The 27,522-nt window shown below is 39.0% G+C and overlaps 1 protein-coding gene across 1 annotated transcript in view; it reads right to left on the bottom strand.

Moving 5' to 3' along the window:
- Positions 1–397: 397 nt before the first annotated feature.
- The window catches only part of CTNNA3 (catenin alpha 3), a gene marked incomplete at its 5' end in the record, with an annotated part of 866,777 nt that continues 839,652 nt past the window's right edge, over positions 398–27,522 (bottom strand). Inside the window, 2 exons of the mRNA XM_083364633.1 lie at positions 398–892; positions 14,060–14,194. Coding sequence (XP_083220759.1) covers positions 605–892; positions 14,060–14,194 — 423 coding nt within the window. The 3' untranslated portion in view covers positions 398–604. The remainder of the gene's footprint in view (positions 893–14,059; positions 14,195–27,522) is intronic.

Genomic DNA, 27,522 nt, shown 5'->3' with positions numbered 1-27,522 from the left:
GGATGAAACAGATCCCAGGAACAACGCCAGAGCTCTCTGTCCTGAAGAATGCATGGCTAGTAATAACTAGGATACTGTGCCAAACTATTAAACTCCCAGATCTCTGGTAGAGAATCTGAGGTTGAGGAAGACACATACCATCCATAGTGGTTGGAAGTGATCCTTTCCTGTATCTATTATTCCCTTCTACAAAATGTCAGACTCCCAACAAGACTTATGCTAACAAATACTGAGAATATGATACATGTGAGCATGTGAACAACTTTAAATTTTGAGCAACACTTTTCATGAATAAACCTGGCATATTATGATCAATGGGTAGTGCAACATATATCAATATTGTTATGTCATATGCAAAATTGTGAAATGCCAAACACATCAGTGAGTGATCAATGCAAAAACACAGTTAAACTTTTAAATAATGTGCTGAAAGCTCCTCACTTGCAGATCCTTCATCACCTACAAATGAAGTGACTTAGTGTAATACAATGCTAAACACAAATGTGAAATGTTAGTGCATTCATGGCATTAAAGTAGTGGGGAAAATAAGGGTTTTATCTCAGCAGCCTCCTCATCTAGACAAGCTGTGCAATGAATAAGCATTTCAGGGTCTTTCTCTTCCTCTAAATTCACTCATGATTTGAATGGGGTGTATCTTCTTCTTAGCTGAGCCTTTTCTGACAGCTGCATAGATCTCCTCTGGCTTCTCTCTCTTAATCAAAGGTTTCTTTTCTGGAGCCTTCATCCGCCACATCACCACAGGATGTCGTGGGCCAGCAGGACTTTGAATTCGGATAATCTTTGTGGAGGCAATGTAGGACATTTTCACTGTCTGCACCACAGCATTCATCAGGTTTTTGGCAGCTTGAATCAACGAAGTCACACTGTCTAACTGTAAGCAGAAACACAACTGTTATAGTCTGAGAAATAATGCCTGTTGTTTCCTTTTGTACACTTCAATGTGCAGAACATAAATTTGATTGGTTCAAAAATAACATGCAATGCTGGATAACGGAGACAAACATGGTGGGGGGAGGTCACTATAATGAGGCCAGCTTAGAATTTCTGAAAGTCTTGCTAACAGGTCAACCTAAATTCAATAGCATAAATCTGCAAAACAAGTCACCAAATTTTTGTAATAAATGACTTGGCTTATACTTTTGTTTAGAAATAAAGTTTCACATTTTGTTAGCCCAGATCTTTGCAATTCCAAAAATCTGTAATTTTGGCCAGGCATCCCAACAAAATTGTATTGTTCAGATAGCAATCAGTCATCTACCTGAAGAAGACAGAAAACATGAAACGATTGAAGATAATAATTTGGATCCATCCTTCTTTATTTTATCTGAATGCCTGAGAAAATGTTTAAATGTACTACTTTCAGTTTCTGCTGTGGGAAAAATGCAACTATCCAAAAGACATCGGAAATATTGATATCTATCAGTTCAATTCATGGACTGGAAAAAGTTCAGCTTCAAGACAGATAACTTGGTAATCCAGTGAATTATTACAGATAGTCCTTGACTTACAACCATTCATTTAGTCATTGTTCAAAGTTACAACTGCACTGAAAAAGTGACTTATGACCCCCTTTACAAGCATCACAGTATCCCCACAGTCATGTGATCATGCCATTTTCCAATATTTTGCTTAAAATACTCAAAGTAACATCCATTTCTTTTTGCATAAGGGTTTTGCTTATTAGTGATGGGAAGATTCCCCTCTGATTGTTCAGGGTGAAACAGAATGCTTGAGTAGATCGGCTTTTGATCTGATCCACTTTAATTCTTCTCATGTACTTGCACTTAATATTTTTTATTATATGCAAGAGAGAGGGAATTCTGAAAGTGTTCTTAATATACAAGGTATCAGTATTGTATGATTTGTAACATAGACTACATTGCATTTGAATTTTATCATATTTCATTTTGTGTATAGTCCTCTAGGTGAATGTTAAATTCTTTAGCATTGTTTTCTTTGTATTATGGATTCCATCTACAGCTTAAGCTTCCTGTGTTGTTATTTTACATTGGAAAATTGGAAAAAGGATAAATATACTGATATGCGTACCAGTGACTTGTATGAATAATTTCTGAGCTTTTAAGAGTCTCTGGGCTCATATTTAATTACAGGGCTGACAATTTCAATTTAAAAATGCATTTCCACTTCAAATTCTTTTAAATAATGCCATGTGCTTCAATTTATATTTTCCCAATCCTCACAGGTAAGTAGGCACGTATACACACTTCAAAAATAAACTTGATTATTAGCTGACCATCTTCTGAAGTTTGATGGGAAAAATGGGATACCATAGGCAGCTCCTTGACGTTCTTTTCCCCCCAAAATCATTCAGTGTAGAATTAAGAATAAGAACACCTTATGCTGTATTGAAAATAGATTGTCAAGACCATTTTTTTGTCCTGCTTGAAAGGTTCTGTGTGGCTGGTTCTTTCCTGCTATCTTATGATCCAGAGCAAAGTAAACAGGCCCAGGACTCACTGCAGGTGAGGCTGACTCCAAAGCAGCTAGAACAGATCCTCCCAAATATGTTGTGTAGTCATAATATTATTATGGGGCTTTAGCCTCCAGATTTGAAAGCGGCCACATCTTCCTACAAATATTTATTTCAGCCCTTCAGAAGCCATGCCAAGCCGCCTTCCTGGTTAGCGCCTAGACCAGAGAGGACCACAGGAGGGCAGCAGCCAAACCACATCCCTCATAGATTTGGTTCTTGCCACAATACCAGTTATTAATATAGGTAGTCTACAACAGAGGCCCCCAACCTTTTGTGCACCAGGGGCCGGTTCTGTGGAGAAAGATTTTTCCAAGGACCAGAGGGGGCATGGTTTCATGTGCTGCCTGCATCCAGTGGATGGGCCTTCACTTGTTTGCTGGTATACCATGGCCTGGTGCCGGTCCATGGACTGGGGGTTGGGGACCCCTGATCTACGATTTAAAACCAGTTGCTTAGCAATCATTCAAAGTTACGATGGGCCCTCTCAAAAGTACTTAAAACCTAGTTTCGAAGTTCTGAATGCCAGCTCCTGCCCATGATCATGTGGCTACATGTTGGCCGCTTGGCAACTGGCCCACATTTGCAACCATTTGCAGTGTCCATGGTCATATGATCATGATCCCAGTAAAAAAACTGGAATTAAACCAGCATTTACTTCCAATTTTTGGCAAACAATGTGTTCACTTTACATTTGCTTTGCAACCATCAGATTTGCTTAATGACTGCTGTAAGAACATAAAAATGGGTCAGTCACTATATGACCATCATAACTTAACAACATAAAGGGCAGGCTGTATTATGACTGTAAGGTAATGATTACCTGTAGTAAGGTAAATTTTCATGGCATTATTTTCACACTCTAGTTGTGAAGAAAGAAAGAAACATGCAAATCCCCCAAATATTATTTTATATATTTTGACCTTTTAAATAAGTCATTAAGTCTTGACTACATTAAATAATATTCATCAGTGTTTCCACTGTGTTGCTACAGTGCCAATTTACAGAGGGAAATTATTATATATCTCTAGCCATCGCTGTAAGTAAATCTTATATTTCTAGCACAGAATAGTCTATATATCTATTTTTTAATCTCAAAGATATTCAAAAATTTCAGTGTGTAATTTTATTACGCTGACAACCTTTAAATCACAACGATCTTTCTAATACCATTAAAACAATTTTGTGAAAGCAGTCCAGGATGAGATATTAATTTTTAAAAGACTGTACTGCAGGGTTACTGTTCCCTCATCTATACAGGGGGTCCTTGTTTACTGAGACAACTTAGTCCCTCAACCCCAAAACTGTCTCAACTCATTGAGATTGGCAACTCAGTCCCTAAGTGAAGAGGTCATTAAGTGAAAACACAATGGTGCTTGCAACCTTACTTCAGCTTTCCTTTACTTTCTGACCAGCAGAGATCATGAATGTGAGGTCTGGTTGCAACATTCCTTTTTCATCACCATTGTAACTGCAAAAGTCATTAAATAAGGCAGCTGCTGAATGAGTAGTGCAACACACTTGCAATATCCTGATGTTGGCAAGCAATCCCTTTTAAACATTCTGTGAGGAGTGTGACAGACAAGGATAGGAATATTATGTTGAAAATGAAATTGATCTTTAGGGTCTTAGAAGAAACATACTGTATTTTTAAAACTTCTCCTATTTTTTTAACAGATTTAATATATAACCAAACCCTCACTTAGCTAATAGCACTCTTTAGCATCCATTTGCTCCATCACTGATAACAATACCTCCTAGCCATGCCTTGGGATGTTTCCCCCCCCCCACACTTTGGCTCTAGTGGATGAAAGCCAAAGGACAAACCTTCACCACTTCCTGAATGAAGTCCTGTGGTCTGGTGGGTGGCAAGGAAGTTTATTTCCAGAACTAACACTAGAAACTCACATTCCAAAACATTTAAATTCTGCTACAAGCAGGATCCGTCATTATTGAAAATAGTGTTCAGAACCTTTGGGCCATAATCATAGCCCAGGGGTCTTCAAACTTGGCCCTTTTATGACTTGTGGACAGGCACGCTGGCTGAGGAATTGTAGTAGTTGAAGTCCACAAGTCATAAAAGGGCCAAGTTTGAAGACCTCTGTCATAGCCTATTATAAGTGGAAATGGAAGAGAGATGAAAATTAATCAGTCCTCTCTCCACCTCCCCAATTCCCCACTTCCAACATATATTTTTTTTTGATAAAAAAATCTTTTGTGATTTCTGCATTGAAACCCCCATCACTGCAGATCTACACTGTTGTTGTTTTGTTCCCTTTAATTACTTGTTATTGGCCATTTATGACTTTTTAAATATTAGTTATTGCATTTAATACTAATTGCAATGTTCCCCTTTCATTTTTACTTTGAAGCATTTTATTTAGAATATGTTGTATCTCTTTTCATTAAAAATAAATGTGTAGCTTGGAAAACATTCATTATAATTCTAATATAATAAAGAACAAAAAACAGTACAACAATGCAAAATCATTTAAATATTAAAAGGACAGGAAGGCAACTAATAACATCAGACAAAAGCTAATAAATATATTTTGTTTACTCTACAGGTTGAGCATCACTACCCACATTTACCACAGGTGGATAAATTTTGCTTAGAAATTACTAGAAATGTATTGTGGCCTTTTGACTATTCTTCCCCTTTAAAAAAATATCTGAAAACAAAACTATATGGTCTTTTGCCTGTTATGCTTCCTATGGAAATTAGAATAGAATAGAATCATAGAACCAGAAGGGACCTTGGAGATATTCTAGTCCAACTACCTGCCCCTGGTAGAAAACCATTCCGGACAAATATCCTGTCTATTCTTAAAAACTTTTAGCGAGGGAGCACCCACCACTCCAGGAGGGAAACTGTTCCATTGGTTAATTATTCTCTCTATCAGGAAATTTCTCCTTAGTTCCAGGTTGGCTCTCTCTTTAATGAGCTTTCACTCTTTTCTTCTGGTTCTACCTTCAGGATTTTTGGAGGATCTGTGGCAGCCCCTCGTACAGAAAAACAACTGTCATATAATCCCTAATTCTTCTCTTTGTTAGGCTAGACTTACGTAGTTCCCTTAATCATTCCTCACATGGGTTATCCTGCAGATATTAGTTGAGTTCTAGTGGTTCTGTAACCCATCTCTTAATTCAGAGGTCCCCAACCTTTTGGGCACCAGGGACCGGTTCGGTGGAGAGAGGTTTTGCCACAGACTGGAGAGTGTGTGGGTTTGTGTGCTGCCTGCATCCCATGGATGGGGCTTTGCTTGTTTGTGTGGACCAGTTGCTGGCATGCCGTGGCCCGGTACCGATCCATGGATAGGGAGTTGGGGACCCCTGTCTTAATTCATTCTTTAGGCATTTCCATTGTTCAATGCGCTTTGCTCTACTATATTGAACTTAATGTTCTGCTGTGAGGCCCTTATACTCAAGGCAATATTCACGTAGTCATTTTGTTTTGTTTGCACTACAAGCAATAGTATTGTTTCAGTTATTTTCTATAGGTTTCTCAAGGCCTCTATATTGTAAGCATGGAAAACTGATGAAGTAAGAATCTTATATGGGTTAAAACATTTGAAAGCTTAGAATTTTATCTTTCAGGAATGTTTCCTTAGATCAGGGTTGTCAAACTGCAGGCCTGTGGGCCAGTTGCATCATACAGAGGCTATGCCCACCCCAGCTCTGGCAATGCAAGAAAAGTCGCAATACATCACAACATATCCCATGGTGTGGTGAGTTTGACACATGTGTCTTAGATGATATCAGCAGCCAGCAGAAGAAAATACATGCCTCTTACATGTGTTACAAAGGCATATGTGTTTATAAGATGGCTTTTCTGCTTCCAATATCAAAGTCAGGAAATTAACGTGCATTCAAAGGAAATAAAACTCTGATTTATACAAGTTTGGCATTTCAAGACTAAAAGTAAGTTTATTTAATACCTTCTAATATTGACACGTCATCATGGCATTACAGTATATTACTACAATTGATGTGGATATGGGAATACAAGTGGACAAATCCTATTTTTGGAAGCTTGTATTCAAAAAACTAAAAACCAGAATCAAAAGAAGAGAGCTGGGAAAGATTTGACTGTTCCATTTAAATCTGTTTTAGGTGGAAAAGGCTTCCAAGAGAAGACTCATAATCTGAACATTCAAAAGTCACTGCACAGGCCTTTTATCTTTCCTACTTTTGAGATATGTTTTCAAGATATGAAAAAGAAACAAACTGCACAGGATTTTAAATGGAAAACAGCATTGCTTAGGCCCAATCAGTCCCTGACATTTCTGTGAACAAGGCAGGACAAGTGCCCAATAAAAGTTGGCCTGAGGTTCCCCTGGGGTTAATTTCAAATGAATTGGGTCAGATCCTTATTGCAATAAAATGAATTTAAGAGGATAACACTAGGAAAATGCTATTATCTGTCTCTCTAATTTTGCCTGCATTCTCATCATTTCTACTGACTGTAGAAAGAAGTCCAGTGACTTTAATAAGGTGGGAGACCACTAAGAAATTTTAGAACTATATATCAGACTAAAAATATTTTTTTAAAGAATCCTGAGAGCAGACAGTGGCAGTATTTCCGTACTGTTGAAGAAATTTTTTTTAGAGACAGGTCTACCAGAAGCTGAGCTCAACTCGAAGAAGAACTGACTGTCACATATGATTCACATGGTGGCAACCCAACAAACATCTCTCTTGATTTAGCATCAACTTTTGAATATACAGAATGTATTGTGCAGTTCTTTATACTGGGATACCCAGTGGTATCCAACTTTGTTGAATGTCAAAACATGCAACAAGCATACTAAAATATGTTGGTAAACATGCAATCCTGGGATCAACAAATAACTGAATAATGTCAGAGAGCTAGCAGTATTGATTTTGCTTTGGAAGCAATTGTATAGTAAGCATAGCAGAAGTGTTTCTGTAATCTTTTATGCTTCATATGCCCTGTGAATAGTCAGGAATCTTTTATCTTTTACATGATTAAAAAAAACAACACCCAAACATTTTCAATCATTTTAAGTATTGTACTTAAGTGTTACTGAGTGTCAGTTCCAAGACAAGAAACATTTCAATCTACTAAGGAACTGTAGATCTCAAAGTAGCGTTTGTTGAAAAAAGGAGATACCCCAGTTGAGTGGGAGATTGCTGAACTCTCATACATAAAAGTTTTCAGGCTATCTTAGAAGATCTCAACAATCCCATGGATTTTTAACATATTTTAATATGTGTCACCTCTAATCTACAACCTCATAACCATCCTCTCTTCTGTCTTCCCTTCTCTCCCACCCACCTCACTCCAGTTTAAGTCTAACATCTGTCCAGCCATTCCACTGCATCTCTAGACTGTTTTTAACATTTGTTAGTTGAAAAAAGTGCTACCAGGTACCATCTGATTTTCACTTCCAAAACTGAATATGAAAATGGCAAAAGAAATTGTTTATGCAAAGTTATCAGAATTGTGCTGTTTGTATATAATTACAATCCAACATTTTCACTTTTCTAAATGTTACCATGGCATTGATTTTAATGGTTTTATCCCTCCCATGTGACCATGTTGACACAATACTCTAAAAAACCTCCATCATCTGAATCTGAAAGTTACAGCATAGCTTCCCCAATTTATTCAATATGTATAAGTCAGGAGAATTCATGTTTACATGGATGAGAAACTGACTGAAATTGAACCAGTATGATAGAGAGAATTGATACCCAAAGATAAACAAATGTTCAGTTTTCTTGTCTCCCATGTATGTTTCAATAAATGAAGCTTGTTCTCCATCTTATGAAGAAAATTATCAATTTTGTTAAATAGATAAACTTTCTAGGTGTGAATGATGAACACATTGAACCAAAGTGACCTTTGCAGAAGAAATTATGTTTGGTTCATATGGGTAGCCCAGTTGGCAGTGGACCTACTTCCTTAAAAAGCTGCAAAGAAAATGCAGGGTAGTCAAAGTCTATAGCAGGGGTCTTCAGATTTAACCCTTTTATGACTTATGGACTTCAACTCCCAGAATTTCTCAGCCAGGTATGTCCACAAGTCATAAAAGGGCCAAGTTTGAAGATCCCTGGTCTACAGTGATTATTAAAGAAGAGTTACCCATTTCACAATTCATATAATGAAAAAAGAACAGCTGTGGGATGTCTCACTAGAATCTCCAGCTATCTAGAAATGGTTAACCATGCCATGATTACCACGTTAAAACAGAGTAAACTTCAGAAGAAGAAGTTGTCATATATTCATGGAGTACAGAATGGCTTCATTTTACGATTTTATTCCCTCTCTTGTTCTCACTCATTCATTCACGAGGGGTTTGTTTTGTTTTGTTTTAAATGTGTGTGTGTGTTCTGGGCAGCAAATTCTGAGAGCCCTTTTATGGAACTGTGACTGCACGGCTTGGGAGTGGCAGGTCTTGGGAAAGAAAGAGCTTTCAAATGAAAGAATCTCTCTTATGATGCGGTTAGCATTCTAGGCTTTAAAAGATGATCAGACCCTTTCCCTTCATTCATTTTTCCTTCAAGCAAAAACTCACAGGTCTGAAGATCGTGTCTTAAACTCTGGCACCTTAAACCTGTTCTCAGAAGGAGATATTAGCTATGCAATACTTGAAAGGAAAGGGAAATCTCATTGTGTTAGTATGCAAAGGAAAAAAAAAACTTGATCTCTGTGTGTGTTTATGTGTGTGTGTGTCAGGGTATGTAACTGGGAAAAACCGTAGAAGAAGATGGAAAACTCAGAATACCTGATAGAGCTGCCTGAAGTCATTCCTCCTCCAGCTCTCTCTCCTCCCTCATCCCCCCCCCCACCTTTTGCCTGCCAAATTGATTTTCTGTCCAATATTCTCTTCTGTTTAGCAGTTCATTTGTCATTCTGCCAGTGGGGGGCATTTAGAATGATTATGAAAAGCTGCCGAGGTTATCAGTTTTCTATTTACTTTGCAGCCTTATAAGAACTTTATTAGAGGAACCTGGAAGGTGATTGGAAGAGGCAGGAAGAAAACTGCCCTCAGCTTCAAGTGGTCAAGATGGCTTCCAAGTAAATTTGGCTCAGCCCCCTGCGTCATCCCCTGCCCCCTTGCCCACGCAGGGCATGCAAGAGTGGAAGACAAGTGTCACTAGTTTCTCCGTGCAGAGGCCTGATCCAATGCAACATTAGCATTCCTACACCAGTATTCCAGGGCAAACCTGCAAATAAGCTGATACGGAATAACTGAATAACAGAGCTGGAAGGGACCTTGGAGGTCTTCTAGTCCAACCCCCTGCCCAAGCAGGAGGCCCTATGCCATTTCAGACAAGTGGCTGTCCAGTCTCTTCTTAAAAACCTCCAGTGATGGAGAATTTACAGCTTCTGGAGGCAAGCCGCTCCACTGGTGAATTGTTCTCGCTGCCAGGAAATTTCTCCTTAGTTCTAGTTCTGGCTCTCTCTTTGACTATTTTCTGTCTGTTGTTACTTCTCAAGGGCAGCTAAGCCTCAGGTGCTCTGGAGAATAGGTGAACCCCCTTTCCTCTGTGACAGGCCCTCAGATATTGGAATCCTGCTATCTTGTCATCCCCCCCCAGTCCTTCCCTTCATTAAACTAGACCTTCTATGCCATCCTTCACTCCCTGCGGGCTAGTAGCAAGGGGGAAAAGGTAGAAATTAATCATAAGGGGTTTTATGGCAAGTAAAAGCAAATATATAACATACCCCACTCACTGTTATGTGAAATGCTGCTGCTACACTCTCGAGGTCAGTTTTTTTCCTTCCTTATGCGCAGTTCATTTCCCAATGTGACAAGAGCCAGAAAGAACATTGGAACGTCTTATTTATTTTATTTATATTTATTTTAATTCCATTTATATCGCGCCCTTCTCCGAAGACTCAGGGCGGCTTACAAGCTTAGCAGTAGCCTTCATTCTATGTATATGCCTGCTTATTAGGGCTTTCACACACACACACCCAAGTGGCATTATTACAAAGTCAGCTTAATTGCCCCCAACAATCTGGGTCCTCATTTTACCTACCTGGGAAGGATGGAAGGCTGAGTCAACCTTGAGCCTGGTGGGATGCGAACCTGCACTAATTGCAGGCAGCTGGTGTTACTTAAGGAGGCATTAGGCCACTGCTCCACCAAGGCTCCAACTAGTAAAAGAAAACATGCCAAGATTATTGTAGCTTAGCAGTTGTTGTTTTTTTTCGAGGGCAGCAGATTCTGTCACTTTATTGGCAAGATTTGTTTTCTCTAATGAATTTTCGCTGAACAGATTTGCCAACTATTTTTCACCATCACAATGACACGAGCCCCTAAAGCAATTTTTTTTTTTTACATTTTTTAATCACTGGGGAAATTTGTCTGTTTCGCTTCCTGGAACACTTGAATATTTTTTTCCTGATGAAAATGATTTGCTTATTTAAAAGGCATCGTTCCTGTGGATTCAGCTTGATTCCTGGTTGTCCCAAGGTGTTTTTCAAAGGAAAAGTGGACTTCTTCTTTTTTTCTTGAAAACCTTTCACTTCTCATCCAAGAAACTTCTTCAGTTCTGACTGCATGATGGGAAATGGTTGATTCCTGGTGATTTCACGGACCTAATCCATTATCTTGTAAGTTTTGTATGATTTGCTGATATGTTTTCTCTCATTGTTTTTAATGAGTGGTTAGCCATCAAGAGTGCAATTTGTAAGAAGAGTAGCCTATGCTAAATAAATTACTTCAATAAATACAACAGCATGGCTTTACTGAAATAATGCTGATCTGGGCTGGTATTGCCTTCTCCTGCAATGGTATGTGGTTGATCAATTATATATTTATTTCCCAGTCTAGCTACTCTGTTCCCCCCCCCACCCCAAGAATTGAGAAAGTCAGTTAGGTACTGAGCAATTGCAAAATAGAAGCCACCAATTACACAACAATGTCACTTCAAATAAAAATTGAGATAGGCTCGTGCATCTAAAAGTTTTAATTAAATTTGAGTATCATGGTTTTGTTGTTCTATTCTGGGCCTATATTTTGCTGTGACATAAATCAGCTATATGTGAAGCATAAGCGTTCTGGCAGACGGTGCTAGCACAGTGTCATTTTTTTAAAAACGTCCAAAGATCAAGGGACAAAGTAATATTTCCTTTTAATAAAAGAAGCTGTGCACATTATTGTTTCTTTTTTTCAAAAAGGAAACTAAAATTAATATTGAAATAAAAGCGTATTCTTTGGTCTCCTTTAACAGGTAATAGAAGGAAAAATCTCCTTCAAAATATCTCAACTCCCAGTGACTATGACATGTCAGACCCATGCACTGTTCTTGGCATCAACAATGGAAGTAGTCTGACTCCATCTTCTTTAGCTATTTTTTCTCAGCTTCTCACAACCTTCAGTTCTAGGATTCTCTGATGCAATGATGTAATCTAGTTGATTTGCTCCAGGCTGTAAGACCAATTTTGCACACCTTGAGGGCAGCTAAGCCAAATACTGCGTTTTTTCTGCTTTCCAGGAAAATCTGCAGTGTACTTGACAAAGACAAAATTTTGTATGCACAAAGACAGGATTGCATACTAGCCTTTTGGGGCAACCATTTTGCCCAGGTACAGTATAGTAGGTTATTGTATCTCTTTTTCCTGGGTTTACACAATATGTAGAACTAATTAAATGGGCTGAGTTTTGCACCACAGGTTAAAGTATCATATTAAAAAAAGTCAAAGCTAATTCAGCTTTGTAATGTGCTAGAAATATATCTACTAGATCTTGAACTGACCTAATTAAAAATGTAATATGGACACAGCTTTAGAGCTGATGTAATATTCAGCCTTTTCAGTCTGTTTCAGTATTTGATCATTGAATCTGAGCTGCTGTGAGTGTTGAATATATACTTTCACAAGGATATGTCATGTATTTTTGTTCATATGTCAATGAAAGCTCATAAAAGAGAAAAGGCAATCTGAAGGAAAAGTCACTAGAACCTTCAGCACCTTTTTCTTAAAACTTATATTCTCTGTCTTTGTGTGAGGGGTGTGTGTGTGTGTGTTAGTTTTTGTGCTTGATAATAGATCTGCCATCATCATTACTTCCCTCACAGATGCATACCTAAATGGATCAACACAGAGACACAACTCTTGAATCTCAGAAGTTGTTCAGCTTGCTCAGAGAACATTGTGGTTCCATAAAACATATTTTAGGAACTACACTATCCCTTATACTCATCTGGAGTTCTTTTGAATTGACACAAGTTTTGAGCTTGGCACAATAGCTGACTGGGAAATTATGGGAATTGAAATCCATACATCTTCAAGTTGCCAAGGTTGAGAAATACTAGTCTAGAGTTTAATAGTTAGGTTCCCTGTATTATCAGAAACAAAACATATAGTCCTACCAAATATTGCTACGACAAGAACTGAAATTCAAAACATCTGCAAGACATTAGAGTGCCTGTTCCTATATACTACTCATCTCTACTGGTCCAAGTAGATTGAGCAGAATTGGCAAGACTGTCAGCTGGTGGGGACCAGAAAACGAGGTGTTTTTTTTTCCACACTGACCCGTCCTCTATGGAACATCCTACCTTTGGAGATCAGAATGGCACTAATCCTGTTAGCCTTTCATCAACTCCTAAAAACCTGGCTATGTTCCAGTGCCTGGGATGCTGAATGTATCAAGGGCTCCATTTCCTGGCTGTATTGTTAACTGGCCAAGTGTCTTGCTCCCATGTATATTTCATCTGGATGTTTTTTATTCTTTTAAAATGTTTTCATAGTTTTAACTGTACTATATTTTTTTTGAATTGTAAACTGTCCAGAGTTATTGAGTGAGATAGGCAGTGACTGAAATTTCTAAATGTAAACATTTAGTTCATCATGTAGTTCACCATGTAGCCGAAAAGGAAGGTATCTGTAAACATGTGGGAGATGAAAAGTTTGCAAAAGTGAAAAAATAACAGTAAAACAGCATATAATGATAGTAGCTGTGGGGAGAGGGAATGGAAATTTGGGAGGGTATAAACATAACTGAATGAAATAGACCAGAAAAAAACCCAGATCTGAATAGGAATATTATATATACAAGCTTCTTGTTACAAGATCCACTTATTAGTACTATAATTTATGTAAACAGGCAAAATCAGAAAATATAGACTATTATCCAGACCTGCACTGCAAATCCCTTTATTTCCATAGTTCTTCAATCGTGCCAGAATGATAGAAATATAACTTCAATTTTTTTAATGGAAATACAAAAATAAATAATAAATATGTGACAATTTACAATAATATTAAAACTTCTAGCATTCATACCCACTATGAACTTATTCAGATACGATTTAAACTGTTCACCCACAAGACCAGGGGTCTACAAACTTTAAGACCTGTGGACTTCAAGTCCAGAATTCCTCAACTAGCCATGATGGCTGAGGAATTCTGGGAGTTGAAATCCACAAGTCTTAAAAGTGCCAAGTTTGAAGACCCTTGCGCAAGACCCCTCATTTCAGAGACCCATTGCCTTGTCTTAACAGGGTCCAGGTTGTACCTGGAAAAGAACAGAATCATGTAATTCCTTCAGGAGAGTTTTCACTTACTGCTGACATGATGAGCTCCCCACCTAAGTTCTGGATTTCAGCTTTGACCTGGCTGCAGATTTTGAGTTGATGGGAGTAGAGCATGATCTGTTCCAGGTAAGCGAGTAAGTCTTGTTTACATGACCAATCTGGACACTAAAAAATAAAAGCAAAAATACATAGTAGTTTGATTGAGCTAACTATTTTTAACATTGGGGATCCAAAAGAAAAGTGAGCTAAGAGAGTGCAATAACTCCCCCCCCCAAATTTCCTTTCTTTTTTTTTCATTTTTAAACAGATACCCATACTACGTATTTAAACTGATTTCAGAAGAAGCTCTTATGCATTTCAGAAATGGTTTCTAGGTGCTTGGAGGGAAAGGTCAGGGAAATGAAATGAAAACAAAATATTCCTGGAGGGTGAGCAACTGTCTTTTGGATTTTGGCCATCTCACCATCTTGTTTACGACCGCTGTCTTTCCTTCAGGCATCCCAGTTTTCTTATGCCCCTTATCAAAATTTATGTAACAAAGCATTGCTTGCTCAAACTCAGATTCTGGTAAGCATCATAAATTTACAGTTGCTCTTTTGTGCTGCTGCCAGTTTACTTATTTGATCGCATTATGCTGTTTTTGCAAGAGGTACATAATAATGAACTCCATGTTGTTTTATGCATCTAATACCTATGTGGCGGTGATGGTGTTGTTTCAATTTTATTTTTATGTCTGGAACAACAAACACAAATGTCCCCTCCAGGAATAAAATATTATGGAGCTGAATAATCACCCATACTTGTCATTCTGAAAAAAAAATATTATGAATAGTATCTTCAGTCTGTGCTCTCCTATTTCAATGAGTGAGCTTCTGTGACCTGAATACGAAAAAGACGGCCGACAGCACTTTCACGTGTAGCTGCTTCCACCACTCAGTCTCTCCAAGACAGCTTGAAACTGACCTTCCATTGTTTTCAGTTCTACTGAAGTCACACAGAAAACAGAGAGAGATCAACATGAGGCCCTCAGTACTTCCTCCAACTGACCAGTGAAAAAGTGTAAAATTAAAGAAATAAGCAAGTCATCGCAGAAAAATATCAAAGGCACCTTTCCTTCATTCACAGCAACAACAACAACAACAACAACAATAAAATTGGAAGGGACCTTAGAGGTCATCTAGTCCAACCCCCTGCTCAGGCAGGAAACCCTATACCATTTCAGACAAATGGCTGTCCAGTCTCTTCTTTAAAATGTCCAGTGTTGGAGCATTCACAGCTTCTGCAGGCAGGTTGTTCCACTGGTTAATTGTTCTAACTGTCAGGAAGTTTCTCCTTAGTTCTAGGTTGCTTCTCTCTTTGGTTAGTTTCTATCCGTTGCTTCTTGTCCTGCCTTCAGGTGCTTTGGAGAATAGCTTGATTCCCTCTTCTTTGTGGCAGCCCCTGAGATATTGGAACACTGCTATCATGTCCCCCCTCGTCCTTCTCTTCATTAACTAGACCAGGGGTCTTCAAATATGTCTCTTTTATGACTTGTGGACTTCAACTCCCAGAATTCCTCAGGCATACTGGCTGAGGAATTCTGGGAGTAGAAGTCCACAAGTCATAAAATGGACAAGTTTAAAGACCTCTGAACTAGACTTACCCAATACCAGCAACCGTTCCTTATATGTTTTAGCCTCCAGTCCCCTGATCATCTTTGTTGCTCTTCTCTGTACTCTTTCTAGAGTCTCAACATCTTTTTTTTTACATTCCTTGTTAAAGGTAAAATTTCTCTCTGATCTTCCAGGGCCAAATGTGAGAACACTGACCATTCTACAGCTCAGGTGCTGGTGGAGAGGAGAAACCAGAGATTCTGCTAAAGCTCTGCAGGCCTGAGAGGAAACATCACCTTTGAATTCCTTTCTCACAGACTTGCACAATTGGTTGGATCTGGAGCTTGTTTGGAATCAGCTCCAGTGGCTCAAGGGTAAGTTCCTTGAATACAACTTTCAATGGAAAGAGGGGGGGAAAGTAGAACACATTTAACATTGCCAATAAAGGCAATTCTCAACTTATAACCCCAGTTAGGACCAGAATTTCCATTTGTAGGTAAGGTCGGACTGTGAGTTTTCCCTTATTTTATGATATTTTTTGTCATGGTTGTTAAGTGAATTACTGCAGTTGTTAAGCAAATCTGATGTCACAGTTCTGGTAGGTGAGACCAATTAAAAGAACTTCAAGGCAAGGAATTCTTCCTCAAAGAACATTTTTATTTGGCTACAAAATAAGGTCACATACAAAGGCGAACCCAAGACTAAATTCCCCTTCCCTTAGTTAAACAGTTGCAAGTTTCAATTCCCACCCCAATTAGACGTCATAAATCACATTCACCAATTGTTGGAGAATGCGGGCACTCCACCCAGCTCTCCAGCTTGCCAAAATTTTATCAATAATGACATTGGTTCCCATAGATGAGAATTGTTTTGGCTGAGAACTACACCCCCCTCCCTCCTTCTAATCTAAATATGTGGCAACAAAAACAAAGTGAAAATGGCTTCAGTTCAGTTCATCGCAGCACCTGACTTCCCCTCAATGACACTGCTTGTTGGAAACCAGCTGGGAAGAGCCTAAATGGTGATCATATGACCCTGGGATGCTGCAATCATTGTAAATACATACAGGGTTTCCAAGCAGCCAATTTTAATCATGTGACCGTGGGAATGCTGCAATGGTCATAAGTTACTTTTTTCAGTGCTGATGTAACTTTGAGTGGTTGCTAAAGGAATGGCTATAAGTGGAGCACTACCTGTAAAAGGATGTCAAGGTTAAATGATTTAAAAGCTAAACAGCTTATGTAAAGATGTAATGGAATGTGGCTGATGCAATGATAGGAATGACTCAGCAGGGTCTGTGTCTGTGCCTTTAAGACAGGGGTGTCAAAGTGCCGGCCCACGGGCCGGATGCATCACAAGGAAATCACGCCCACCCAATTGCCAGCAATGGGGAAAAAGTTCTGATATGTCACGCGATGTTATGTGATGTCACGAGTTTGACATGTCTGCTTTAAGAGGCTGAGTATAAAAGGGGAGTTTTTTACTGGAGTTTTTTTTCTCTCTCATCCATTCCCTGCTGTAATTGCTGTGTATTGGACTTTGCTGTTCCACCACGTGTATGTATTTTGTTCCTAGTGTACATTTGTAGATAGTGTGTAATACAAACCACATTTTACTGTATTTACTCCTGGGTTACCTCAGCACAATAAGACTGCATGCTCTGACAAAGGATTTATGAGATAGAAAACAAATTTATTTCATATTTGGATTACAATTCTAACATCGTTATAATTTTGTATTATATTTTCCTTTGGATCAAGGTTTGTCTTCTTTTTAATGGATATCATTGAATAAAAATTAGCAATCTGATCTTTTTCATAATATTAGGTAATGAGCTGCCATATTTTCTAAAGGCTATGGCAGAATAGTTTGGGAACAGACTGAGATCCAAAATTCAGAATTTTACATATATATTTCCTACAGAATATTATGATCCTCTACCCAGACTGAAAGATCCTTAATAAAGAGACATGCAGCATGCAGCTATTTTGAGAAAACTCATATTTGTCCAATTACTTCCTTCATTTTCCCTTATTAGTAATTATGCAGAACTAAAAATTGTTCATGTCACTAAAACATTGTACATGTTTTTACAGTAATACACTCCATTGAATTAAGATGCTTTGCCCCAAGTAATTTTTTTGCACCCCCAGCAATGGACATAAGATACTTTATCTTTGTTTTCTTCATTTTTCAGAAAAGAAACCTACACTTAGCCTATTCCTCTGTGTGTGTGTGTGTGTGTGTGTGTGTATCTTTATCTCTCTGTGTGGCTTTGAGTTTGTGTTGACTTCTGACAACTGCCTGGACTGGTCCCTGCAGTTTTCTTGGTCAGATTTTTCAGAAGTGATTTGCCATTGCCTGCTTCCTAGGGTTGAGATGGAATGACTGGCCAAGGTCACTTAGCTGGGTCTGTGCCTAAAGTAGGATTAGAACTCACAGACGCCTGGTTTCCAGCCTGGAGCATTAACCATGCACTTAACTTATCTCTCATAGCCTATTCCTACACCACTACAAGCATCCTATTCTCTGGATAAGGTGAGATCCATCTTCAGTAATATACTATTCAACACAGAAGAAATGAAATAGCAGGAATTCAAAAAGATCTCAGTGTTCTTCTATAATGAACAACAGAAGCAGGCACTAAGAACTTTAAATGGATTATGGTGATTGGGATCTATAAAGTACTAAAACCTGCCTGTCTATTTGTAACCTTCAATTAGTCCAAATGGTATGTCCTAGGTCTAGAACAGGGGTAGGCAACCTCAGCTCTTTTATGACTCATGGACTTCAACTCCCAGAATTCCTGAGCCAGCTGGCTCAGGATTTCTGGGAGTTGAAGTCCATGAGTCATAAAAGAGCTGAGGTTGCCTACCCTGGTCTAGAACAACAATTTTTGAATCAAGGCTTTTCAAATCTGCTAGGTTGCAAAATGTGCCGAAAATCCAGGAGCCATTAATCCCATGTAATTGAAATTTCAAGGATCTTCACACCAGTTAATTTTGCGAATTTGTGACTGCTAAGCCCCGCAAAAGTCAGCTATGATCATAGGATCATGGTTTGCAAAGCTCCCTGCCAGGTTCCCACAACCAAAGCCAATGGGAAGCTAGCAGGAAGTCAGATCTGGTCCCACTGCTTTTTTGCTACCGATTGGAGTTATCCCATTAATCTCTTTAGGTAAGGAAATATTGACAAAAGAAGACTTAACAGATCACAGGTTGTCCGGTTGGAAGTGAGAAATGGTATTATCATTTAACACTCTGCAATAAATAAGAGAAAATTTGCTGCTTACTTATAATTCAAAATGTTAAATGTAAAAATGAATAATAATAGAAAATCCCTCTAACTTTATTTATTTATTTAAGAAAAAAATAATGACTGCTCACTTCAATCTCTGTATTAAGTAAATCTTCAGTTTCACTTCAGCAATTTTCCAAGGAAAGATAATTATTTCCCTCGTTCTACTGATTTCAGAATTTGCAGAACTAAAATTCATGTTCATAATCCAATACAGAGCAAAATATGAAAAAAGCAATAGTTATCTAGATGAATGGGACTGCAGCACCGATTTCAGTGGGGTCTCACATAAAGCAGAACCAAATTTATATTATTCTAAACAGCCAGACAACTATCTTTATTGCCCCGATTGTACTTATCATGATCATATTACTGTAATTTGTCTCAATCACCTTAACATATTTTAAATCTTTTTATGGTAATTTACTGATATGAACTAAGACAGAATCCTAATAAAAATAATGTCTTAATTAGAATTTGCTTTTTAATTTTCTGACTTGTACAAGTTTTGTTGCATAAACATAAAATGGATTTTTATAACACTGTGTGACAGCTTTTTTTTCCAAAATGATTTCCAGTTAACATTAAGGAAGACTGTTTGATGTTTCTTTAACAGGCACTAATGTGTGAAAGTTTTTTTTCCCCTAAGTACATAATTGAGTTTGGGGAACTGGGGGGGGGGCGGCGGAAAAAGTGAGAAAATATTTCATACAAAGTTTCCAGTGAGGGAAAATAAGGTAGCCAGCAATTCTGCATTGGGATCCATGTAAATTACTGAACTGACAGACATGCCACATCATAACCGACTGGATTTGCAATTCATTGCAAGCTGTTCCCTATGGAGGAGAAACATCTATGTGGATCTCAACCACTACTTGCCAGAACATCCAGAACTGCATCCAGTTTTGGTCACCAGGATGTAAAAAAGATGTTGAGACTCTAGAAAAGAGTACAGAGAAGAGCAACAAAGATGATCAGGGGACTGGAGGCTAAAACATATAAGGAACAGTTGGTGGAATTGGGTATGTCTAGTTTAATGAAGATAAGGATGAGGGGTGACATGACAGCAGTGTTCCAATATCTCAGGGGTTGTCACAAGGAAGAGGGAATCAAGCTATTCTCCAAAGCACCTGAAGGCAGGACAAGAAGGAACGGATGGAAACTAACTAAAGAGAGAAGCAACCTAGAACTAAGGAGAAATTTCCTGACAGTTAGAACAATTAACCAGTGGAACAACCTGCCTGCAGAAGCTGTGAATGCTCCAAAAGTGGACGTTTTAAAGAAGAGACTGGACAGTCATTTGCTTGAAATGGTAGAGTTTCTTGCTTGAACAGGGGGTTGGACTAGAAGATCTCCAAGATCCCTTCCAACTTTGTTGTTGTTGTTCTTGTTGTTATCTTCTTCTTCTTCTTCTTCTTCTTCTTCTTCTTCTTCTTCTTCTTCTTCTTCTTCTTCTTCTTCTTCATCATCATCATCCAGGAGACAGAAACAATAATAGGAAATCAACCTTCCCAGTCCCACTTTAGGCATGAAAGATGGCTGGGTGATTCTGGGCTAATCACAGGAGACAGTGAATAATGTGCTCTGGCATCAAACTTCCTCCTGGCACAAATGGTGTATGATGAAAAGAACAAGAGATGAGAATTATGTTTAAAGTAAAATAATAGCTGGCTGAGGAATTCTGGGAGTTGAAGTCCACAGGTCTTAAAGTTGCCAAGGTTGGGGACCCCTGTAATAAAACATAGGTGCTGTAGGAAGGTAGTCCCTAGTGCAATCAATCTTGCTTCCCTCCACAAGAAAAGAGACAGGAAAAGCAGCAGGGAAATATAAAAGAATTACGCATGTCAGACCATTGCATGCGTGAATTCTCCGAGAGCTAGCCAGCAGAACGCCATGCTTCAGACATGGAAATTGCATAACAAAATACAGCTTTGAGGCATGAAGGAAGGGAGATTTATGTATAATTTTGCTATTAGAACATTTGTATCTTGCCTTTCAATCAAGGTAATCATGAGAGTTTATTAGCCTAAGGAAAAGGACAAAGAGTTTATTAGTGTAATTATTCTTCATTTTAATGTCTTTTGGCTTGGCTTTAATAACAACAATTCAGAGAGGAAGAACTGAAACAGCAAAGGGCCTTGGTGTTTTTGCAATGAAAACAAGGCCTGTGGCTGTCCTTCCAAATGTCTTACTTTATTAGGTGGTGAAAAGCAGTGGTGGGATTCAGCCCGGTTCGCACCACTTTGGCAGAACTGGTAGCTAATTTTTTGTTGCCCAGGCCCAGAAGCGGCATCCACACAGAGAACTGGTTGTTCACATATTTGAATCCCACCACTGGTAGAAAGCATCTAAGAATATAGTCAAAACAAGAAATTGGCAGTATAATTACAATGTAGAATAAACATTGATTTCCAATGTATTTTAAGTCAGCTGGCTGAGGAATTCTGGGAGTTGAAGTCCACAAGTCATCAAGTGGCCAAGGTTGGGGGCCTCTGTTTTAAGTGATTTGGTAAAGGCTCTGTGATTCTGCAAAAGTTATGGTGGGATTTCTCCATTCATATAGAAGTTGGGGAAAATTAAAGCCCCAGGAGAAAACAATTCTATATTACAGAGAAATACAGCCAAAAGACATCAAACAGTAAAATGTAACAGTATCAAAGAGTAAATCAAACAGTCAACTTGTCAAATTACTATTGACACTTACACATGGAAGCAACCTCTTTCTATGTATAGCTTCCCATGGATTTCTATTTGGATTTCCACAGTCAGAGTACGTGTCAGACTTGCCCCAATCTGATCCCTTAGGAAACAAAACCTTTGACTCCATTTGGTTAAAGCAAAGGTTTTTTTTTTTACTAAGAGTGATGGTTGCAGCAAAGTCAACCCAGCTCTGAAATTACCACATTCACTGGATTCAAAAATAAGGTGTAGGTTTGCCCCCAGCCCATCCCCTTCCCCCCCCCTTACCAGTCTGTTTTCAGCCAGCTGGAGCTCACCAAGATGTTTTGAGAACTCTGAGGTGTTGGGGGGGATGTAATATGCATATTTCTCAGGGTGCCTGGCTATGGGATGCTGGTACAAAGAGGATCCAGCTGCTCTGGTCCTTAACACCTGTCATTCCCCCCTCCCAATTTTCTATCAAGTACACACAAAGGCTTTATTGCCCTTCCATCCTTCCCTCTTCCATCCTTCCTTCTCTTCTTTCCCCTTTCATCCTCCCCCCTCCTTTTTATGCATGGGTGCTATAGGAAAATAGTTCCTTATGTGATCAATTTTGTTTCCCTCCACAAGAAAAAGAGAAAAAGCACTGGGAAAGCATAAGAGAATGGTGAATATGAAACAAAACATATGGATACAGTCTTACCTCACCAGTAGAGTTCTGGATTTGAAACAAGAGACACTGGTGTGATAAGGCAGGATGAGAGATGGTGTTTGATGCATCTGTAGTTTGCTTTTCAATCCAGGTTTATTCCGTGAGCCCTTATTACTCTAAGCCAGGGATCTTCAAACTTGGTCCTTTTATGACTGTGGACTTCAACTCCCAGAATTCCTCAGCCAGCGTGCCTGGCTGATGAATACTGGAAGTCCACAAGTTATGAAAGGGCCACGTTTGAAGACCCCTGCTCTAAGCAAATGACAGCTTTATAGTGAAATTATTTCACTAATTATTTCAATTGGAAAACAGTGGGAATATTAGAAGAAGGCAGACTGAAAAATGCAAGAGGATTTTAGCAGGAGACTTCAACCAAGCATACACTTACTTTCTTTGGGACGGCCCTACCAAAAGGCATAACCAAAGACCCAGCTTGAATTCCTCAGTTCAACATACCACATTCTCCCCATGATGCAACAATCAACCCATTCTACAATCACAGGAAAAGAATACCACCCATCAGATATCAATATTAGCCATCACAGAGAAAGCAGCCAGTGCAAAGATAGAACCACCATCTCAGCAGCTGAATAAATAATCTACCAATAACTATGTATCAGTCAATTAATTGCAAAGTGACATCTGCTCACATAATCACTTATCCAAGTATGTTCAAAGCAGGCAAGACAGAAGACTATAAAATCCCCACATCTGCAAAAACTCCTGCATTGATGATGCCACCTAGAAGATTAATGAAACATCTGCAATCCTCAGATCAAGCTTGGAGAACTCTAACAATGCAACAAGTCAATTCTGAGCCACACATTCAACTACCATGACAGTAATGAATCTGTTTGAGTCAGGTTTCTTTAAACCAGGGGTGTCAAACTGCTAGCCCGAGGCCGGTTGCATCATGCAGAGACTGCACCCGCCCTAGCTACAGCAATGCAGAAAAAGTCATGATATGTCGCGACATGTCACTTGACGCAGTGAGTTTGACCTCTGTACTTTAAACAGTAATTTCCCTGTATATCTTTAAAATATATCCTGCTAAAGGAAATGTCTTATATGATAGAACTTGTGTTAAATCACAACCTATCTCCCCCCAAGGCAACAATCCATATTGCCTAATTCAATGGTTTCACATTTTTACATTTTGATGGTGTGAAATGGCATGAAACCCAAATAAAAGTCATTCACTTGAAACTGTTCTACTTTATGAACTGGAAAAGGTCAAAGATATGCAACACTGAATCTTCATTACAGACTGATTGCTTATTTCAGGCACACATTCACATTAGAGGCTACATGAGAACAAAAATGTGTTTTTTTTACTTGGTTTATGATGGAGGTGTTGACTGGAAGATGGTCTCAGGCTAACAGAGCTGTGCTTTGAAAGGTACCGTGAACTGTGTTCCACTGAAATGACATTATTAGCTTAGGCAAGAAGTTTAAAAAATTCAGCTACCTCTCCCATTTTGCCAACCATAAAGAAAATATTTGAAAAAAAAATGTGTTTAAGCTGCAGAATAATAAAGCACCGAGCTCACAGTTCACTGCCAGGCACACTTGTTGTTATAGAAAGTGTGCATATAATGGAGAGAGATAAACAGGAACAATGCCAAGCGGCTTTGGGCTCTCTCAGTTTTCTGCCAGGCATCATCATCATCATCATTATCATCATCATCATCATCATCATCATCATCATCATCATCATCATCATAGTAATAACAACAACAACAACAACAAAACACACCAGATATCGCAGTCATAGAGAACCGAAGTGTACAGTTGATTGATATCGCTGTACCAGGAGATGCCAGAGTTCAAGAAAAAGAACTGGAAAAAATTGCGAAATACCACGACCTGGCGTTCGAAACTGTGCGATTATGGATGAAAGGTGTAACAGTGATACCCATTGTCATCGGGAAACTGGGAACTATGTCCAAAAACTTTGCAAAATACATCAAGAAATTGCAGTTTCCTGCAATAACTCTAGCAAAGGTACAAAAACCTGCGCTACTTGGAACATCTTACATTTGAAGGAGATACCTGGTTGATACCTAGGATGCTGGCAGCAACCCGTGTCAACCATTAGTGCTAGTCAATTTGAGTGTTCAGTTGGCTGAGCTTCATGTTTTATTAATAATAATAATAATAATAATAATAATAATAATAATAATAGCACAACATGCCAGATATCGCAGTCATAGAGAACCGAAACGTACAGTTGATTGATATCGCTGTACCAGGAGATGCCAGAGTCGAAGAAAAAGAACTGGAAAAAAATACGAAATACTACGACCTGGCCATCAAAACTGTGCGATTACGGATGAAGCGTGTAACAGTGATACCCATTGTCATTGGGGCACTGGGAACTATGTCCAAAAACTTTGCAAAATACAACAAAAAATTGCAGCTTCCTGCAATAACTCCAGCAAAGCTACAAAAAACTGCTACTCGGAACATCTTACATTTTAAGGAGATACCTGGTTGATACCTAGGATGCTGGCAGCAACTCGTGTCAACCATTAGTGCCAGTCAATTTGAGTGTTCAGTTGACTGAGTTTCATGATAATAATAATAATAATAATAATAATTTTATTTTTTTTATTTTTATTTTAATTCCATTTATATCCCGCCCTTCTCCGAAGACTCAGGGCAGCTTACAAGCTTAGCAGTAGCCTTCATTCTATGTATATGCCTGCTTATTATGGCTTTCACACACACCCCAAGCAGCATTATTACAAAGTCAGCTTAATTGCCCCCAACAATCTGGGTCCTCATTTTACCTACCTCGGAAGGATGGAAGTCTGATTCAACCTTGAGCGAACCTGCACTAATTGCAGGCAGCTGGTGTTACTTAAGGAGGCATTAGCCCACTGCTCCACCAAGGCTCTTAATAATAATAATAATAATAATAATAATAATAATAATAATAATAATAATAATGATGATGATGATGATGATGATGATGATGATGTTGAAAGGGACCTTGGAGGTCATCTAATCCACCCCCTTGCTCAGGCACGAAACCCTATACCATTTCAGACAGATGGCTGTCCAGACTCTTCTTAAAAACTTCCAGTGTTGGAGCATTCACAGCTTCTGGAGGCAGGCTGTTCCACTGGTTAATTGTCCTAACTGTCAGGAAGTTTCTCCTTAGTTCTAGGTTGCTTCTCTCCTTGATTAGTTTCCATCCATTGCTTCTTGTTCTGCCTTTGGGTGCTTTGGAGAATAGCTTGACTCCCTCTTCTTTGTGGCAGCCCCTGAGATATTGGAACACTGCCATCATGTCACCCCCAGTCCTTCTCTTCATTAAACTCAACATACCCAATTCCAGCAACCATTCCTTATATGTTTTAGCCTTCAGTCCCCTAATCATCTTTGTTGCTTTTCTCTGTACTCTTTCTAGAGTCTCAACGTCTTTTTTACATTGTGGTGTACTGGATGCAGTATTCGAAGTGTGGCCTTACCAAGCCATTGTAAAGTGGTATTAATACTTCATGTGATCTTGATTGTATCCCTCTGTTAATGCAGCCCAGCACTGTGTTGGCTTTTTTGGCAGCTGCAGCACACTGCTGGCTCATATTTAAGTGATTGTCCACTAGGACTCCAAGATCCCTCTCAAAGTTACTGCTATTGAGCAAGGTACCACCTACACTATACCTGTACATTTGGTTTTTCTTGGCTAAATGTAGAACCTTACTTTTTTCACCATTGAATTTCATTTTCTTAGATAGCGCCCAGTGTTCAAGTCTATCCAGATCTTCCTGTATCTTAAGTCTGTCTTCTGGAGTGTTGGCTATTCCTGCCAGCTTGGTGTCATCTGCAAATTTGATGAGTTTGATGATCTATCCCCTCGTCCAAATCATTGATGAAGCTGTTGAAGAGCACTGAGCCCAGGACAGAGCCCCGGGGCACCCCACTACACACTTCCGTCCATGTAGATGCAGTTCCATTGAGGACCACACGCTGAGTATGGCCGGTCAGCCAGCTACAAATCCATCTACAAAACCCATATTTTTCTATCTATCTTATCAAGTAGTAGGTTGTGATCTACTTTATCAAATGCCTTAATGAAGTCCAAGTAAATTATATCAACAGCATTCCTCTGGTCCACTAATTTTGTCACTTGGTCAAAGAATGCAATAAGATTTGTCTGGAATGATCTGTTTTTGACAAACCCAAAACAAAATTCAAAACAAGCAACTGGACCAGGGTTGTAAAGGTACCTGTGAAGACTCTAGGCCTTTATTACAATGTGCACATAAAACTTATTTTACACAGACAATTTACAAAACAAGAGGAACCATTAAAGTCCAGATGAACTTTTTTGTCTTTAGTAAGAACATACTCAAAATGATATTTATTTACTTATTTATTTAACAATGCTAATTGCCCAATCCAGTCCAAATGGACTCTGGAGGAGATCTACCCAAGTCCAAAGATGTGCACTAAAAATATATATGGATAACCAAAGTCAACAACAACCAAAGAAACCCAACAGCATCAAAGGCACAATTCAGTTAACAGAAGGGCTAAATCTACAAAGGAACAATGCTTTGACTTGTTGTCAGAAAACCTATACAATATGAACTATCCATACTGCTAACTTATTTATTTATTTATTTATTCAGTTGATATACCGCCCTACTCCCAAAGGACTCGGGGCAGTTTACAAGGCAAAATTTAAAAACAATACAATATAAAATTAAAATTAAATTAAATTAAGTCTAGCTGCAAAATTAAAATCACAATTTAAAAACATTAAACCCCTCAGTCCAGACCAGATAGCTCAAAGAGCCAGGTTTTTAGATCCCGGCGAAATGAACGAAGGTCGGGGGCACTCCGGAGTTCCATTGGCAGTTGATTCCATAGGACAGGCGCGCCCACAGAGAACGCCCTCCCCCTGGGGATCGCTCGTCGACAATCCTTGACCGGTGGTATCCTGAGGAGGACAATGGGAAATTGACGCTGGCAGCAGGTGCTCCCTTAGATAATCCAGGCCCATGCCATTTAGGGCTTTATAGGTCATCACCAGCACCTTGAATCTCACCCGGAGGGCAACTGGAACCCAATGCAGCTCGCGGAGAAGAGGTGTTACATGGCAGTATCGGGAGACTCCCATCACAACTCGCGTGGCTGCATTCTGCACCAGCTGAAGCCTCCGAGTGGTCCTCAGGGGCAGCCCCATGTAGAGAGCATTGCAGTAGTCTATCCGGGAGGTC

The sequence above is a fragment of the Vipera ursinii genome (assembly GCF_947247035.1).
Source record: "Vipera ursinii genome assembly, chromosome: 5".
Taxonomy (NCBI): domain Eukaryota; kingdom Metazoa; phylum Chordata; class Lepidosauria; order Squamata; family Viperidae; genus Vipera; species Vipera ursinii.
Note: the sequence above shows the minus strand (reverse complement) of the source record. Positions and strands in the feature narration are given on the sequence as shown.